Raw genomic sequence first — 16,527 nt, forward strand, 5'->3', positions numbered from 1 at the left:
AGCAACTATACCAGCAGCTGTCTTTGTGTTTTTCCTTTTAAAACTAACAAGAACAAAAAAGTATTTGGCTGTTACCGTTAGTGGGACATTTAATCTCTTAAATCTGCAAAATATTTTGCTAAACATAAATAGCTTGTTACTTCTGGCCTGTCTATGACCAGTGTTTTTGTTGACATAACTTGCATTTGAGATCACTTCAATGGTGTTTGTTGGTTTTGCCTGTTGTTTTTGCCTGTGTGTGGTAATTTGATCCCGGATATTGTAGTAGTCATTTAAGTGCTTGAAGATTTTTGAGTTAGTCATTTCTATAATATGGCATCTATTGGATGTCACTGGTGCATTAGAAATTCAAAATAATCTAACAAATGTATTTTGGCTTTTAAAATTTGAGAGGGAATTATTTTAGAGGCTTCTCTGAGCTGCAGAAAATATCAAATAGCTTTGTAATTGCCTGTTTAAGCATACGAAAGGGGCAGACACAGGGATCCTTGCAAAACCACCCTGATGTTAATGCAGTTTGTACTGGCAAAGTGTGCTTCTGCTGGGAGAGTTTGACTTTGGAGAATGAAACGTTGCCTGGTACAACAGTGTCAACACTTGGACTGTGCCTGTCCAGTGTTCCCAGCCAGGAACTGCATCCCCCCAGCTCATCGAGGCTGGGCAGAGATAGATTCATACAAGAACCTGGGATGAGTTGTTCAGGGGCTATGTAGGATTTGGGATTTTTTTAAATCCCAGACGTCTTTCCAAAACAAGGCAGAGTTTATGTTGGCTGAACTTTAGTATTGAGACTATTAATATACCCTGTTACACATCAGCATCCATAGTGGCTCATAAAGTTGTTGCAGATAGGACTTCCTGGCAGCTCGTGGAGGGTATTCATTTGCTAAAAGACCAAATTTGATGGTTTCTAAAATTTGCTTTGCCAAATCTGCCAGGAGTCAAGGGCCAACTTTGAATTTACAGATCTGTGAGGTGATGCCTTGGGCTGTCACATGGTTGAACTCAAATTCATTAAGTCTCTAGTAAGGATGAACAGTAACAGGCTTTATTTAGCTTTCTTGCCCTGTTTAACCTAGTCTGACTTAAATGGGAGTGTAGCACTAAGCATGGGCTGGCATCGGGGTAGTTCTTGTTGCCTTTGGTTGGTTAATTCCTGGTTATGGAGCTAGGGCAGTGTTGGGTGACCTTTCATTTGGTAGCTGCCATCCCTTCTAGCTCATGGGTGTATCCCTATCATGTTTTACTAAGTGCATATCTGGGTTGTCTTGAAGAATTACTTGAAATTCTTGAAGGAAATAGGATTAAGTAATTGAAATGAGTCAGCAATGAAATGGAACATTGTAGAAATACGGACAAATATTTAGTAAGTGTGTGTTGAGAGTGTCTCATTAACTGATAACAAATTGTTCTATTGCGTGTTATCAGTTCTGGGGATATGCTTCTGTTTCTTCTCATGCATAAACTAACTGGAAAACAGGGGTATTTGAAAGATTCCTTTCCATATCTAGACCATGATCTAATGCTGGGAAGCAATGGAAAATCCTCTAAAGCAATAGCAGAGTTGGAGGAGGTGTTGATGTCCAGTTATGGACTGATAAAGGTAAATAGTAGATGGAAGTATTTTGTGTTGGAAAAGTTTGTAACAATATTGTTCCATCCGATGCTTTCAGCGTTAATTCCTTTTTTAAAATGTAAAAGGAGTCATTAAATGTTGAGAGAGTTGTCAGTGGGGTCAGAGTCCTAAACCTCTAGAGGTGTTACCAGCAGAGTTGTTGTGATGCTCTCACAGTCCTGCCTACCCCAGGGAGCTGCATAAGTAATGTTAGTATATTCATAAATAATGAGATGGTAACAAAGCTGGAAGTTTAGTTAGAGGTAAAAATGTCTAGTGACAGTGTAGGTGCCCTTTGGCAGGAAAGGAGGAAGCTATACCCAGATCTCCCTATCTTGGAATTTACTTGGATCTCTCAAGTAAAACTAGTTCTTGCTGGATCCTTGCTGGTCGTGGATGTGCCGATGAAAATTCAGTGAGAGATACCTTCCTTCTCTGGAAGTATGGCAGTAATCAAAGAGATTGGCAGGTGTTAGAAGGCAGTTGGAATGTTTTATTTTTGGTAAATAAAACTGAGGGTCTTGGTTCTTTCTTATGTAAAGCAATATGCAAATTTTAATATAAAATTAAAGACCTGGCCTTGCTAACTTCATGTTTAGTTGAGCATTTCAGTTGATTTACTTGTCCATCTAGTTGATCAACTGACTAATAGATGTAAGTTTAATTAAATGCAGTACTTTTCAAAAGCTAAACTCTAGAATGATTTTGTATAAATTATGTCAAAATAAGCTGATTTAAAACATCTAACCTCTCTCTTACTGTAAGCCAGATCAATTATTCTGGGAAGCTGCCTGTGTGCTTTTTTTTTTTATTCCCAAATAAGAGAAGATTAATAGGTACTTAAGTTTAAAGACCAAAATGTGCCATTGTGTGATGTCATTGTTGTGATGGAGATGAAGTGTGATGGTTTGGATTCCAGGTTGAGTTCCAGTGCTGTCCTTCCAGCGGAGCTCAACCAGCCACTGCTGGACTGGGCTGCTGGGTGGGAGCCAGCCCCCAGCTCCATCCTTTCTGCTCATTTTCCTGGTGCCCATGTTGAGAGTGAGTCACTGACTGTGAACTGTTCTGAAAGCCCACTTTGCTTTCATGCCTCTCTTGCTGTGGAAGTGGGAGTTGTGTGTTTTACTTCCCACAAGTGCTTCCCCTTGACTAGTTTGAAGTGTTTCTCTGCTCTGTGTGTGGAATTACTGGTCCTGTTTAGGTGTGTCACTGTAACCTTTCCAGGGAGCCTCCGTGCCTGATACAGATGTTGGGGTTGTTCCAACCCAGATCTCCCTCCAGAGGACTTCAAGTAATGAACAGTCAACCACCTTTCCTCAAATTGTTACTCCGTTGTTATTTCCCCCTGGAAATGGCACAATACCTAGAAATCCCAAGCAAGTGTTGGCTGCATCCACAGAGAGCATCATCTGTGCAGCCAGATAAACATACCCAAGCATGTTGCATTTGCTGTGTGTTGTGAATGTTTATGTCTTGCAGTAGAGTTGCTCTGTGTTCAAACCTGAGTGGTTCTGCACAGCAGACATTTGCTGCTCTGTGGTTGCTTCAGGTCTCCTATGAAGCAACCAACCTCAGCTCTCAGTCACTGCACTTTAGTCTCCCTTCTACTGAAATTATTATTAATTTTTTATTGTATTCATTTGCTTATTGATTTATTTAGCCTTTGATTATTTTAATGCCTGGATCGTGTTATTCCTTTGTGTGACATCTTGCCCTGAGATATTTTTTTCTGTCTTACAAATCACATAACTATAACATCAAAGATAAATTAAGACTCTGACACACCTGGTGGTGAAATAAAATTTAACCAAGTTTGTGATAGTTATTTTTGAGAGATTAATCTCAATATATCCTACACTATCCATAGAGTAGTCAAGTTACAGTTTACTTTGTGAAATGACGTCTATTTATCCACTTGAATATTTATGCTGGGCAGCAGGGACAGCAGGAAAGCCCATCATCAGAGGTATTTCTAACTTCCAGTTTTAGAGGACAGGTGCATTGCAGAAGCAAATATTGACTCCAGTTGAAACAGATGGTGACCTGTAGTTAGTTCCCTTTCTTTTAAAAGGAGAAATACAAGAAATTACAGTCCTGCAGAATTCGGTGTGTTCCAGTTGAATGCTAATTGTGACAGTTGTCTGTGGCTTTCTAATGGGGTAGTTTTGTTTTGCCGTAAATGTTGTGGCCAGTGGGGTCAAATCCTTATCGGAGTGGCTGTGTGTAAACTGCCTTTCAGGCCAGCTGTGTCGAAGCAGTTTGTTCTTTTGAGTAAATTTTTAATTTGAGTTTGTGTCTCAGTCTGAGCAAATGAAAAATCCCACAAGAGCAAGCACAAGGTTTAAACGCTAGAAACATGCAAATTTCTTTCTGCATTTCACCTTTCATCACAGACAGGTGTTTCTCCACCCTTTGCTGTTGCTGAACATTATTTCTGGCTGTAGTGGCCCCAGATTTTTTGAACCAATGACCATGCCAAGTTCTAGGACAACTCTGTTCTGCAGTGCCTAATTTTTTTCTTTTCCCTCCTGTGTTTTAGTTTTCTGCCTTTTTTTTGTTTTATTTTGTTTCAGCACCTCTTTAATTACATGTTAAGATTTTGCTTCCTTTTTATCCCAGGTTCTTTAATTCATAGTAGTATTTTCTGTGACTTGCTGTCATAGAAACAAGGGCTTTAGAGGACCTTACGAGCTCGTGTAATCCCTTTCACTACCTCAAGGAAAAAACGACTCTTTTTAGACCAACTCTGGCAGACATCTGCCTCACCTATTTTTAAGAACCTCCAACGAAGCTGACTGCTTGACCTCTCAGGGTGATCAGCCTAGTGCCTTGATTATTTAATAGTGTTCCTAAAATCCCTCCTGTTGCAATTTAAGTCAGATTCCTTCACCAAAATGCCTCTGAAAACCCTATCCAGAGCAAACTGTGTTGCCAATTCTCTAGTCCAAGCTTTTACTTTTGGTGTCTGTTTTTAGACTTAATAACTTGACCGTTAGGGCATTTGTAAATCAGTTCATTAGGCATTTGCAAATCAGTTAATTTTAGTTCTGTCTCACCACGTGCTCCATACACAGGTAGCGTCACCTTGGTCACATTGGTTGAAACCTAAATTTGGGGCTGTGCTCTTGCCATGTTAAAGCTGCAACCTCCCTCAAATAGTCTACTCCCTGGAAGCACGGAGTCTGAAAAGCTTGATAGTGTAGAAGGAGGCCAAACTACTGTCACTGAACACAGAGGACCCCTCTTCGTTTCAGCTTCCTGTTTGAAGACACCACTGTGACATGTGATCTCATCCAGGGCTGGCCTGAAATGGCACCTTGAGTTGTCCCTCTGCCTGTCTTGATGTTTCCTCTCCTTAATTAGAAGGATCCCTCCCTCCTTCTGCTGATTTGTTTATTATTATATATATAAAAGTTGCTGTTTGTCTGTGATTGGGTAAAGGAGCAGTTTTATTGTACCGTATTTTTAAAGATCTCTGCTTAAGCACAGCTTTTAAAGCATTTTTTTTTGTCTCGCTGCTGTGAAGCAATCTGTGATTTTGTTTGGGAAGGACACCATAGGTAAAAAATTTGCCTTGTAACTTGGATAGCGCCATAGCAAATAAGTTGGCGTTGCACGTTTTCTGACTTGCAGGTACAAGCTTGGACCCAGGGAGCGTAGCCAGGAGGGGCTGGAAGGCAAAGCTGTGATGACATGTTCAGTATCCAGGTGGAGGGCCAAGAGGGCAGCTGCGCGGCGCTGGGTTGCATTCCAATGTGCTGATCCGTGGAACAGCGTTGGCATACACTTTGGAAGCTGCTGCTTGCTCTCCTGGCTGTAGGGAAGGGGCTGAGGTGATGGCAGGGAAGTAAGGGGTGAGTCTTTGCAGAATATTTTCATATGATCTTGGCCTATTCTGAACAGACTGGACATTGGGAGCCTTGGCACTTCTTTGTGCTGTCACTGTGTACCCTGCTGCCTCTGGTAGCTCCAAAATTAATTATTCCGGCGTGGGTTGTTAAGAATTTTCTTTTTCCTTCTCGATTCCTGAACTGCTTAATTAAGTTGTAGGGAAGTTATATTTTCTCACTACTTGGGGGCTTAATGGGGTGGAGGCTTTGGAAACAGTTTAACAATTTCACATTTTATGTGCTCTAATGAATTTCCCAGGATTTTGGAAGGGTTGTATCCAACTTTAGCATCGTAATTTCCAGAGTTTTATTTATGCTAAAATAAGTTAGTGGTGGATTATGAGGCCCAAAGAGCCAACAGATTACAAATGAACTAATGAAGACATTGTTTCTCTTGGATAAAGGGTATGACTCACGGTTGTGACTTGTACTGAAGTACTGGAGACTGTGAGCTTCACCAGGACCACAAGCTGGCACTGGGGCTCCTCTTCCCTCCCCTGTTATTTCAAACCTGTATTTGATTTCAGGTGCAGAAAAGAGAGGGTTTGCAAGGACCAGAAACAACTCTGAATCTTCAAGAACTCCCCAGAACTTCGATAGGAAGAGGCAACTCTCTGAATCGCAGACAGAAACAATGAACAATTCAGACAGCAGAGTAAATCCTAGACAACTGGGAACTCCCAGAGGTATTAAAGCAGAGTGTGTACATGCTTCAGGAATAAGCTGCCTTGAAGCCTGTGCTGAGCAATATTAAAAGATGGGCTGTGATGAATGCTATTGACTTTAAAATGAGCTGTAAAAGACTGTTGATTATTGTACAATATGATTATTCCAGGCTTTTCGGTGCTCTGAAGTCGGGTGCCAGTATTTCTAGGCAAACTGTTCTCAGAAGTTCAACTCAGAATATTAAGCCTCTGTACAGCTGCTGTTGAGATGCACAGACATGTTTGGGGGGTAAGGTAACACTTCTGAATTTTTGTTTGCAGGAGGATCCTACGCTGCTGCCCCAACATCAGGTGACAGAAAGAATCTAAATAAACCCACTCGAGGGAGGAAGAAGAGTATATTTGAAGCCTACATGTCAAAGGAAGATGTTTCAGCGGGACTGAAAAGGGGAGAGCTAATTCAGGTGCCTGAAATGTCCAGTGTCCATGCTTTTTGCGCCCTTAGCAGGATACTTCTTGCTGAAATTTCTCACAAAGACATTTGTGCTTCCTTTGGAACAGCAAAACCACAACCTCCTTAGGCAGCAATTCTTTTCTGAAGAATGTGAGGGTGGACCTGCTGTTCGTGTGGGTAGCTGGATCCCAGAAGGAGATTTGCATAGAGGCAGGCAGGGCTGAGATGAAGAAGGGGACAGTGTCCTCAAACCACATCCATAGTACAATCTTCAGCATGGTTTAGTGTTCTCCAGGACACACCTGGCATCCCAGTGAGATCAGACTGGTTGGGGAAAAAGGGCAGGTGGAAGTCACTGAGGGCATGACAGCCATGCTGAGGCATCATTTACCCAAACACACACTGGTGCATTGCCATTTAATTAGCATTGTAATGCTGCTGAGGTTGGGATACTTACTTTCATTGATACACTGAAGTCACAAATGACATCACCTCAAATTTTGTCTGATTTCTTGTTATATTTGTACAGTAATTCTCATATAATAATATAGTGGCATAATCTCTTGAGGTATGATGAGGCTTTCACCTATAAGACTGCCTGATTCCATCCTGCAGACCAGTCTGATGCGCTCTTAACTTTCAGAAAAACAGCTCTGTGTCATATCCCTGCTGATGATCAGCGTGGTCTGCTGGGCTACTTGGGCCTTAGGCCAGTGCCTTTTTAAAGACTATCATAGACATCTGCAACAGGAAGCAAATGGTTAGAGAAGAAATGGGAGCCTCAAGTCGTGACTTCCCTCAGGGCTGCAGTGGCATATGGCATCAACTAAAGCTTCTGCCTTACCTTCAGGGGAGTTTTTGGCACCCATTTTTGATAATACAGCCCGATAGCATTAAGTGCAGTGTGTGTAGCCTGCCTATGAGGTCAAGTGCAGCTGCAGATGAGGCACATCCAGGCAATGACTATCACCTGAGAATCCCACTGAGATGCTGAGTCCCGACGGACCTGTGATTGCATGATTTCTGGCAAAACAATCCCTAATTCTTTTAAGTGTGTAGTGTCTACTCCAGGTCATGTGCTGCGTAACTGGAAGAGTCATACGTGCTTTCTTAGGCTGTGTCTGTTTTCCTTTCATCCAGTTCCACATCTCAGGAAAACAATTGAGACTGTAGAAGTTGGATTAAATCATTTAGAACTGAGTGTCAGATCATGGGCATCCCAGCTCAGTATTTCTCATCTTCAGCTTATTCATCCTTATGGTCTTGTCAAGACCAGTCGTCATTGCAGCCTTAACCAGGATAAGTGAGATCCTGAAAGCAACTTTAGTGAATGGACAGACATTCAGCGTTGTTCTGTACAATGGCAAGAGACACTGAACAAATACCTGCTGTGTTAATCCCCAAAAGCAGGGCATTGGGTCTGGCATGGTAATCTGCAAAAAGGCTCCACAAGAGCCCGTGGAAGGGGAGATTCAGACCTATTGGTCTGGATCTGATGGTCCTGAGCAAACTGGAGCACTCCCAGGCAGAAGCACGACTGTCTGAGCATGGGCTGTCCTCTGGAGCATCCTGAAAACACTGAATCTGCATGTGTTTTTGTGAGAATTTAAGAAATCTGTTAGAGAAAAAAAGAGCCTACCATGAACACTGAGACTTTTACTGAACTCTGGCAACTAAATGTTTCTGAAAGCCCAACCCATGGAAACTACTGGCAGATGTAACTCAGATGAAACATGAGTGCCATGAAGATTACGTGGTCCTAGATCAGGAAGAATGAAAGGTTATTTTATGGGTGCTGACGTCTGTCAATAATGCAAGTCTTAATGACTTCTGGTACTGTGTCTGACATGTCACTTTGTGATAAGTAGCACCGAGAAGTGCCCTGTGGATTCCTGGATTCATTTCATAATGCAACATGTGCAGAAGTGTCCCTCCGCAAGCAAGGGGCTCTGCACTGAGGCGCTGAAGAGTGCGAAGAATTCCCACTTCCCTGCCCTTAGAACCGCAGGGAGCAAACACCAAGTGTATCAGGTTTGTTGGAATCCCATCGGGTGGTCTGAAGGCAAACAAGATGGAATAACTTCTGCGTGGTTACGTAAGCGCAGGATGATGGTTACACACAACAGATGAAATCGGGTTGTGTATTAAAGAGCATTGACCCAAAGGACCATAATCATCCTGTGAAGCATCAGCCAGAAATTCATGTCTGCTCCACGCCTCCAGTGTCTCCCAGACCCTCCCCTACAGGGCTGCTGGGTCAGGCGGAGCGAGACTGTGCAGCACACAGAGAGGCAGAGCCTGCTTTGCTGTTAAGAGGATGTTTTTCCTTGGAAAGCTGCTCTTTCCTGGGTGTGAAGGATGGGGTTTCCCTAATTTTCATGAATTGTTTTTTCATAGGAGGCCTCGGTAGCAAGCAGATACTTGTGAACCCTACCCTTTTTTTGGTGTTTTGTACATACAAATGGATCTAGGCAGATGTCTTACGATAGGTGTTATAAACTGCTTGATTTAGGACGCTTGAAGTTTAGTCTGAGTATTGCCTACCCTGGTTCAAGCAGAGCAGCTTTTGTGTCTCATTGGGGAAACTCAATAAGGTTAGAAACTTTTTTTGGCAAGTATACATGAAGCTGACTTGAATCATCAGAAAGTGTTTTAGAAACCTTCCTGCAGACCTTTCTTTTCCCTTTCATAACAGAGGCCCTACTGACAGAAAAACATTGATAAATATAGCAGCTATTATTTGCAAGCTATTGTAAAGTAATACAACATTAGTGTGACATCATGAGACTCTGCAGCCAGATCCTCACCCCCTAATACACATATGAGAACAGTTGTTCGTTGCAGATGGGGAGAGTGACTGGTTCCAGATATGATATCACAGCGTGAAATGTACAACATTGTAAATAGGATTTTCATAGGCACAGATAATAGGGCCCATCTGCTTTCTAAGATAAATTTTGGGAGTTTCTTGCTTAAAGGAAAGAGCCGAAGTATTTTAATGCTACTTGACGTAAGAATTCTAATGCCGATCGTAATTAGGTGGTGCATATAAAATGCAGACAAACAGGCTGCAGGGTAAGCGTGGTAACCCTGTGCGTGTGCTGGGGCTGGGCATCCATGTGCACGTCGCCGCTCTGGCGCCTTCTGGGCCACAGACACAAACCCTGATTTTTTATGGTCATGATGGGCATTTGCACCTGACTGATTGACAGCTGTCCCAAACTATTCAAGGGGATTCTGCAGAGGAACACAGGATATCCCCTCATCTGCTTTGTGCTGGTGGGTAGATGGAAATTGTTTGACTCGTCGTCAAGCGGAGCCACCATCGCTTTCCAATTTTTCCTTTCTCTCTCTAGCAGCTTCCTTTAGTAACAGCATATTGTTCTTGATGACTGATTCTGGAAAATAAGGGGAGAAAGACAACCACTGAGAGTTTTCCATCAGTGGGTACCAGTGCTAATAGAGGCTGATGACAGCGAGTCAGCTCTTGCTTTGCCTGAGCATAAAATATCCCTGGGGTTGCTCCCAGCAGGTCGTCTTTGTTTCTGTACTGTTGTCCTGGGTTGTGACTGCCATGGGACTCGTGTGCTCGTTAGTACTAGTTATGTAAGGCCTAAAGTCAGATAGTGCAGCAAAGTATTCAAATAATGCCTAAAGAGTATAAGAATATACACTGATAATATTTCCAAACAAAAGGAAATAAGAACAGTGAAAAACCTTCATAAATCTGCAAAATCTTCTTCAAGGCAGCAAAATTTTCACATGTAATCAGCTCTATTTTCATATTGTCTGAGTGTTTCCTAGACTACATAGAAAGATTATTTGCTGCAGTAAATTTTTAAGGAAGCAATTCCTGTGAGATGTTCCTATGATTGCTTAACACAGAAGTGCAAACAGATGGAATCTGTTCATGTAATAAATTGGCCAATGTTACTTCAAATACACAAGTGGAGAAATTTCTAAAGTTTCAGCCCAGAGCAGAAGCCTGTTGGAAGGCACATACCTAGTTGTATTCCTATAGGAATCAAATGCTGTCAGTTTGAACTGCAGTCAGCTGAATCCCAATTGCCAGAATCCTCTTGGGATGAGAATGGCACTGCTGTGTAGCTTGCAAGGCCTTGGTTGGCTCTGCCTTTCTCTTGGATGGACCTGAGTGCAAGCAGCAAAACTGGTTGGTTTACTTTTGGAGGAATTTGATATGAATTTGTCGCAGGTGACTTGGGCTTTGAGTTGGCAGATAACAAAGCAGAAATAGATAGAACATGGAGTTTCAAATGTATTTAAGATAGTTTGACTTTAAGCACGTTTAAACAGAATTTAATCCTGTAGACTTTAAGTGTTTGTTTTTGGAAAAGCCTTTTGATTCTTTTTTTGTAATGTTCTTTATTATCACAGAGTTACTGCTGCTGTCTCTTTGTAGAAACTGCCTAAGCAGCCAGAGCCCCATAAGACTGATACCTGCTGCCATGCAAGCTCAGCTTTTCCTCTTTCCTCATGTCCTCCAAAATAAGCAAAACCAACATTCTCCTTTTCCAAGACAGAGCAAACCAAGTTGTTTCTATTGTCTGTTTGCTAGTGAAGTTGGTGGATGCTCAGCAGAAAATGTGTGAAGGGAACAGGAGGGCTTGGATCCTTGGTTCACCCAGTAGCAGCAACAACTAATGATTCAACATCTCTTTGACGACAGACTGCAGTAGATCAGCTTAAACCTATCATGAAACTGCCTTTTGGCTTGAAATTGCTTGGATGCAAAGTTGTCAAGACTTGAAATGTATAATGGAAATTTAGATGTATCTCTCATGTTTCACAGTAGATATATTACCCACAGCTCTCTAATTTAACTGGTGTTATATAAAATTAATAAGATTCAGGCATAATCTTTCTCCTTCTTTTATTTTTTTTTAGGGGCCCTTGAGAATAAATCCTAAGAAGTACCATGAAGCCTTCATTCCATCTCCAGTAAGTGTAATTTTATAATGCTTTAAAGTTCATAAGTAAAGGTGCATTAAGGTAGGAGTTATGCTGTGCGCAGAAGGTCACTCAGAGGTGAAGGAGTTGGAATAAATGAGCACGATCTGGATTTTTCTTTTATATCAAATATTCCCAAACAAATCCTGCTTTTTTGTACCTCAAAGAAATACTTCTCTTGTGCTGAAATTGGGGATACTGCTGGGTCCCACAGAGGCCAGCTGAAGTCAGGTTTGAGGACCACCAGATAGCGTAATCAGAAACCCTTGGTTTATGGCTGCAGAGGTTTTATAGATTTTCCACTGATTTAAGTTAATCTTCCCTAAACAAATATGCTCTCCATTTTCGATCTGCTGCATGAGCTAATTTGAAAAGTCATTCCAGAAATAATATGCGTGATTCCTTTTCATGTGCCCGCTTTGGCATGGACTGTATCTTGGTTGGCTTGGGATGTGCTTCTGTCACATGGGACTGGCTTGCACCTCTTCTCTCTTCTTTCCTTATTTTGACAGAAAAGACGGGCTCTTGCAATTTCAGGGCCTTCCAGTTGAGATGGTGACCTCACAGCTGGCACAACCGAATCTTTTTATCTGGAACTGACTTGGTCAAAATGTTACTGTCAATGAGAGGGAGTTTTATATTGAAATGTTTTGCTGGTGTGGGGGAGAGAAGGCAGAGCCTGCCCTGAGACAGTAGAAACACTGATTCTGTTGTTGTCCCTGCTGCTGACAGCGCTATTGTTTTGGGGCTTGGATTGAAAGCCTTGAAATTCATGGCATTGTCAGTGCACATTGTTGATTCGGGGTACTGTTTTGGAGCCCTCTTTGTTAGAGAAGGCTGGCGTTACAGGAGTGGGGAAAGGCTGGGTGTGCACGAAGTAGACTAAGATTAGCTAGAGGAAGAAGTACAGACCAGTCCTCTGTACATCAGTAGGGCAGCGCTCTGTGTGTAGGTAAAAGGAACTGTGATTCTTCATTTACAGGTGTCCTTGTAGGTGTGGTGTCAGCTGTTAAATATATTCTCTGAAATTACAAAATGCAAGGTTAAAAGAGAAATCCAGCTACTCGCAAGAGTTAATTGGATGTGAGGATTTATCCCTAATCACCCCTCTCATGTCCAGCTGTTGCCTTGTGCCTGTTTTATGTGCAGGAATACATACATTAAGGAGGATTGGCAGAGGTGGTTGTCTCAGCTGTCTTTCTACTTTTCTGTCCTTTATGGAGCTGAATACCAGAACCACCAGAGTCAGCACCTGGATGAAGATGACTCTGGCTAGTGTAGGCACAGTCCTTTAAGACAGATGCTTTGGGAAGCTCATCCTTTGTAAAATATGCTTTGCCGTAATGGAGGATTTGCAGACTTGGTGTTCTGCTGGACTTCCCATCATTGCCAGATGCTGCAAGAGCTGCAGCTGTGAAAAATCACCCTTTCTCTCCTGCTGTTGACTAGGGCACTGTACCCCTTTCTCTTCAGCTATGACTTGGCCAGGGATTCATGGAGTTCAAATGCAACAGCTGTTCACCTTCTGGCACCAGAAGTTCCAGTGTGTTTCTTGCTGCACATGTGCTCTGTTTGCTCATCTCATTGTTGCATGAAGAGTTGAAGGGAAGGCCCAGGGCTTTTCTCTTGAAAGCTACCCAGGGAACAGACCCAAGCATTTAAATCTTTGCCTCCCATCTTGTGTCTTCCCTGCACAGCGTGGTTTGAAATGCCGGCATTGTCAATGTGAAGGATGGTACTGCTGAGCATGAGTGACAGAGTGACTGTAGCTCTGCTGTGCTTGTGACATACACTTCCAGAGCAGATGGGAAGTACTGCGGATCTTCCTTTTATCAGAGAGGGATAGCGAGCACCACCAGTGATGTTCCCAAGTGGCCACAGAGCAGTGAAATCCTTGCGCTCCCTGGAGGGGGCTGTGGAAGTCTGAAGCTGTTGTGGCCAATACAGTATATGCACCCCGGGGGCAGCTGAGACTTTGCAAGTGATTGTGTTCTGTGGACATTCAGTGCTGTTTTAGTTGCATTAGTAATCTCAAGGGACAGCTGTGCAAAGGAAGAAGTGGGATGCACAAATGTTCTTCGAAGTGCGTAAGCTCGCCCAGCAATCGTGAGCCTGTAGCTCAAGATATAGGGATGTTTCTTTTTGGAGGCAGAGCCAAAACTGATGGCAGTTTTCTGATTACAACTTTGTTGCAAAACAGGTGTGCATACACACATATAAGTGTGTGTGTATATATAGTTTGGAATGAGAGTGACTGACTGCAATTAAAGACAAGACTCTTGCAGAGTGTGGAGATGCAGCTTTAACTAGGTGGTGTGACACATCAGGCACCTTTACAGAGAGTGGAAGAGAAGGTCTGCTTGGTGTTTTCTTGGACACAGGAGAGAAGGAAAAAAACCTAGAACAAACAAATTTTTGTGAATGCTAGCCTGTGTCCTGCAGCACAGAGCAATTACAGGTACAGAGAAAAAAAAAAACAACAAAAAAACAAACCAGAAAATTGCCTTAAAAAGTGACTTTGAACTTTTTATTTTTATGTATATGGTGAATTTAGGTAAAGAGTTGAGGCTGAAGGGAAAGGGTGGGGAGAAATAAGACCATGTGTAAAAAATCTGGCTTTTTGAAAAGAACAGTTTCCAATTTGAATTATGTTGGTCCAAGAGGCTTTGCAATTTTTCTGCATCTTGTCATGGGAGGCAGCTTTCACACAGCTGTTGAGCTGCTGCTGCTTTTCTTTCTAAGAGTAATTCGGTCTCTTGGAGGACGGCTTAGTTTCACATCATGGCAGGGTTCTTCCTTTCATTGTTTTGGTATCTAAGCAGAGTAAGATACTTATGTGATATTAGGACTTCATGTTTTCAGGTTATAAAAGAAGTTTTTCTTGGAGACAGAGCATGCTGGTAGTTCTGATTGGATTTACTCATGCATGTGAGACTCAGGAGTGTGTATCTGAGAAGCGACTAAAGTTGTGAATCTGAATTCTTGTGAGGCTGGTTTTTTCATTGAAAGGCAATGAAGTACTAATCTAAAGAAACTCATCCTCTTTTCTTGTACCTCAAAACTGTGCTAAAAAACTCTCCTTAGAGAAACTATGTTAACTGCTCATATTGATACTAAAAGCTCACAGTTTGACATGTTCATGGCACTGTAAGCAGACACATAGGATTCTTCATATACTGAATTATGGAAAAAACAGAAATGAAAGCAGCAAGAACACTGTCAATAATAATAATAATAAATGAGACAAAACTGGCAATCCTTTAAAAGCTAAAATCTTTGTGTTGGTGTCTTCAGGAAACTTTATTCACCCCATGAAGAAAATCTTTCAAACCACATTTAGATTAACTGAATGCCAAACGTGTCTGGGGTGCATAATCAAACTGCATGCAATTAGTAGAGGCTCTTGTGCAAGGATGTTAACCTAGAGTATTCAGAGAAGGTGTCCTAACATGTCTGTTACAGTAAAAGATCTTCTGGCTTGCAGTTGGCATCTGTAATCATCATTATTTGGAATATCTTCTAACATTAGTTGTGCCAAATGCAGAATATATGGTGTTAACTCATTTGAAAAACAAGAGACTTCATCCCCAGCTCCAATCCAAGCCACCTTCACAGAGTGACCTGTTGATCCAGGAGCTGCATGTCCTTGCTTTCTCACCTCACCAGGAGAGCAGCAGGAGCTCTGTGTGGAGCACTTTGCAGAGACAGTCCTGTAAACATGTTCTGAACACTGGCTTTGAGTGCTTGAGGTGGGAAATTAACGTGTCAAGAGCTGTGACTGCAGAAAACTCTCTCCATGCCCAAGAGTAACTGTAGAGGAACAGAGCAGAGCTTGCAGACGACACATCTTGAGGGCTTGGCTCTGTCTTGAGTAAATAGTGTGGAACTACTGTACTGGCACATCAATACAAAGGATTTCTTCTGTTTGCTGAAAGATATTGTACGTTGAAGGACATATGGTGAATCCATTTCATTCCTATGCTAAACTGGAGGATGTTTGTCTCACTAGGGTGTGTGTCTTTTTTGATGGCAGTGTTTTAAACCTCATAACAACTGTAATTTAATATGTTTTGGTCTGGCACTTATTTTTCTTCCTCTCTGACTAGGATGGAGCTCGCGATATCTTTATTGATGGAGTGGTTGCTCGCAACAGAGCCCTGAATGGTGACATCGTGGTAGTGAAACTGCTTCCCAAGGATCAATGGAAGGTCAGTTCAGTACATTTTTTCTGTGATTTGAGAGAGAGAGCTTATTACTGTTTTCATCACTGAACTTTAGGACTTCAGACAGAGAACAGAGAATTTTCTACAGATCAGTTATTTGCAGTTTATGCTGCTGTAGATTAAAAGACTTTATCCATTAAAAGTGTTGAAACCTCACTCTTTGCATGGTAATGGCCTTCTTTATCTCTGTGTGGAAGTCTGATGACAAGGCTGGTCCAAAGCTCAGTTGACAGAGGTGACTTTTGGTATCTCTTATTTAGCTGTCTTCATGCTGTGGCTTTGGATAGCACTGTGTAGGTGTTTGCAATTGCTCATGTATTTGACAAGTGTTGTTCGCAAAGCTTTAATAATGATTAACTCTCTCTAATTTGTGGGTCCTCAGTCCATGGGAAGCTTATTTTGTCACAGCTCCAGATTTTGTGGTAATACCCTTCTTTACATAAATGAAGCATGTGTGAAATGACTGGAGCAATGCAAATGTGGGACAACCACTTTTCATGTCTGAGAATTTCACTAAGGTCTCTCTGGGCTTTTTTTTTATTTTCACTGATCAAATTCGAAGTCCTTTCAAACATCTGAATAATTTGACCTTGTTTGCAGGTTTATCTTTTAACACTGCTATACAAGGGAAGTTCTTGCTCCTTTTCTCTAGTTACTGGGAGCTGTAACCTGCAATTAGCAATTTTAACATAGGCTTTCACATGTAAGCATA

The 16,527-nt window shown here is 42.0% G+C and overlaps 1 protein-coding gene across 2 annotated transcripts in view; it reads left to right on the forward strand.

Annotated features, from left to right (window-relative positions):
• Positions 1-16,527, forward strand: part of DIS3L2 (DIS3 like 3'-5' exoribonuclease 2) — a 183,218-nt gene that overhangs the window by 12,236 nt on the left and 154,455 nt on the right. Inside the window, exons 2-6 of one of the 2 annotated variants that reach the window (XM_050307969.1) lie at positions 5,249-5,469; positions 6,033-6,191; positions 6,492-6,634; positions 11,530-11,583; positions 15,699-15,800. In XM_050307969.1, coding sequence (XP_050163926.1) covers positions 6,140-6,191; positions 6,492-6,634; positions 11,530-11,583; positions 15,699-15,800 — 351 coding nt within the window. In that variant the 5' untranslated portion in view covers positions 5,249-5,469; positions 6,033-6,139. The remainder of the gene's footprint in view (positions 1-5,248; positions 5,470-6,032; positions 6,192-6,491; positions 6,635-11,529; positions 11,584-15,698; positions 15,801-16,527) is intronic. The other variant, XM_050307968.1, reaches the window with a different exon arrangement.

Source organism: Myiozetetes cayanensis, unplaced genomic scaffold, assembly GCF_022539395.1.
Source record: "Myiozetetes cayanensis isolate MyiCay16 unplaced genomic scaffold, myiCay2020 scf13, whole genome shotgun sequence".
Lineage (NCBI taxonomy): Eukaryota > Metazoa > Chordata > Aves > Passeriformes > Tyrannidae > Myiozetetes > Myiozetetes cayanensis.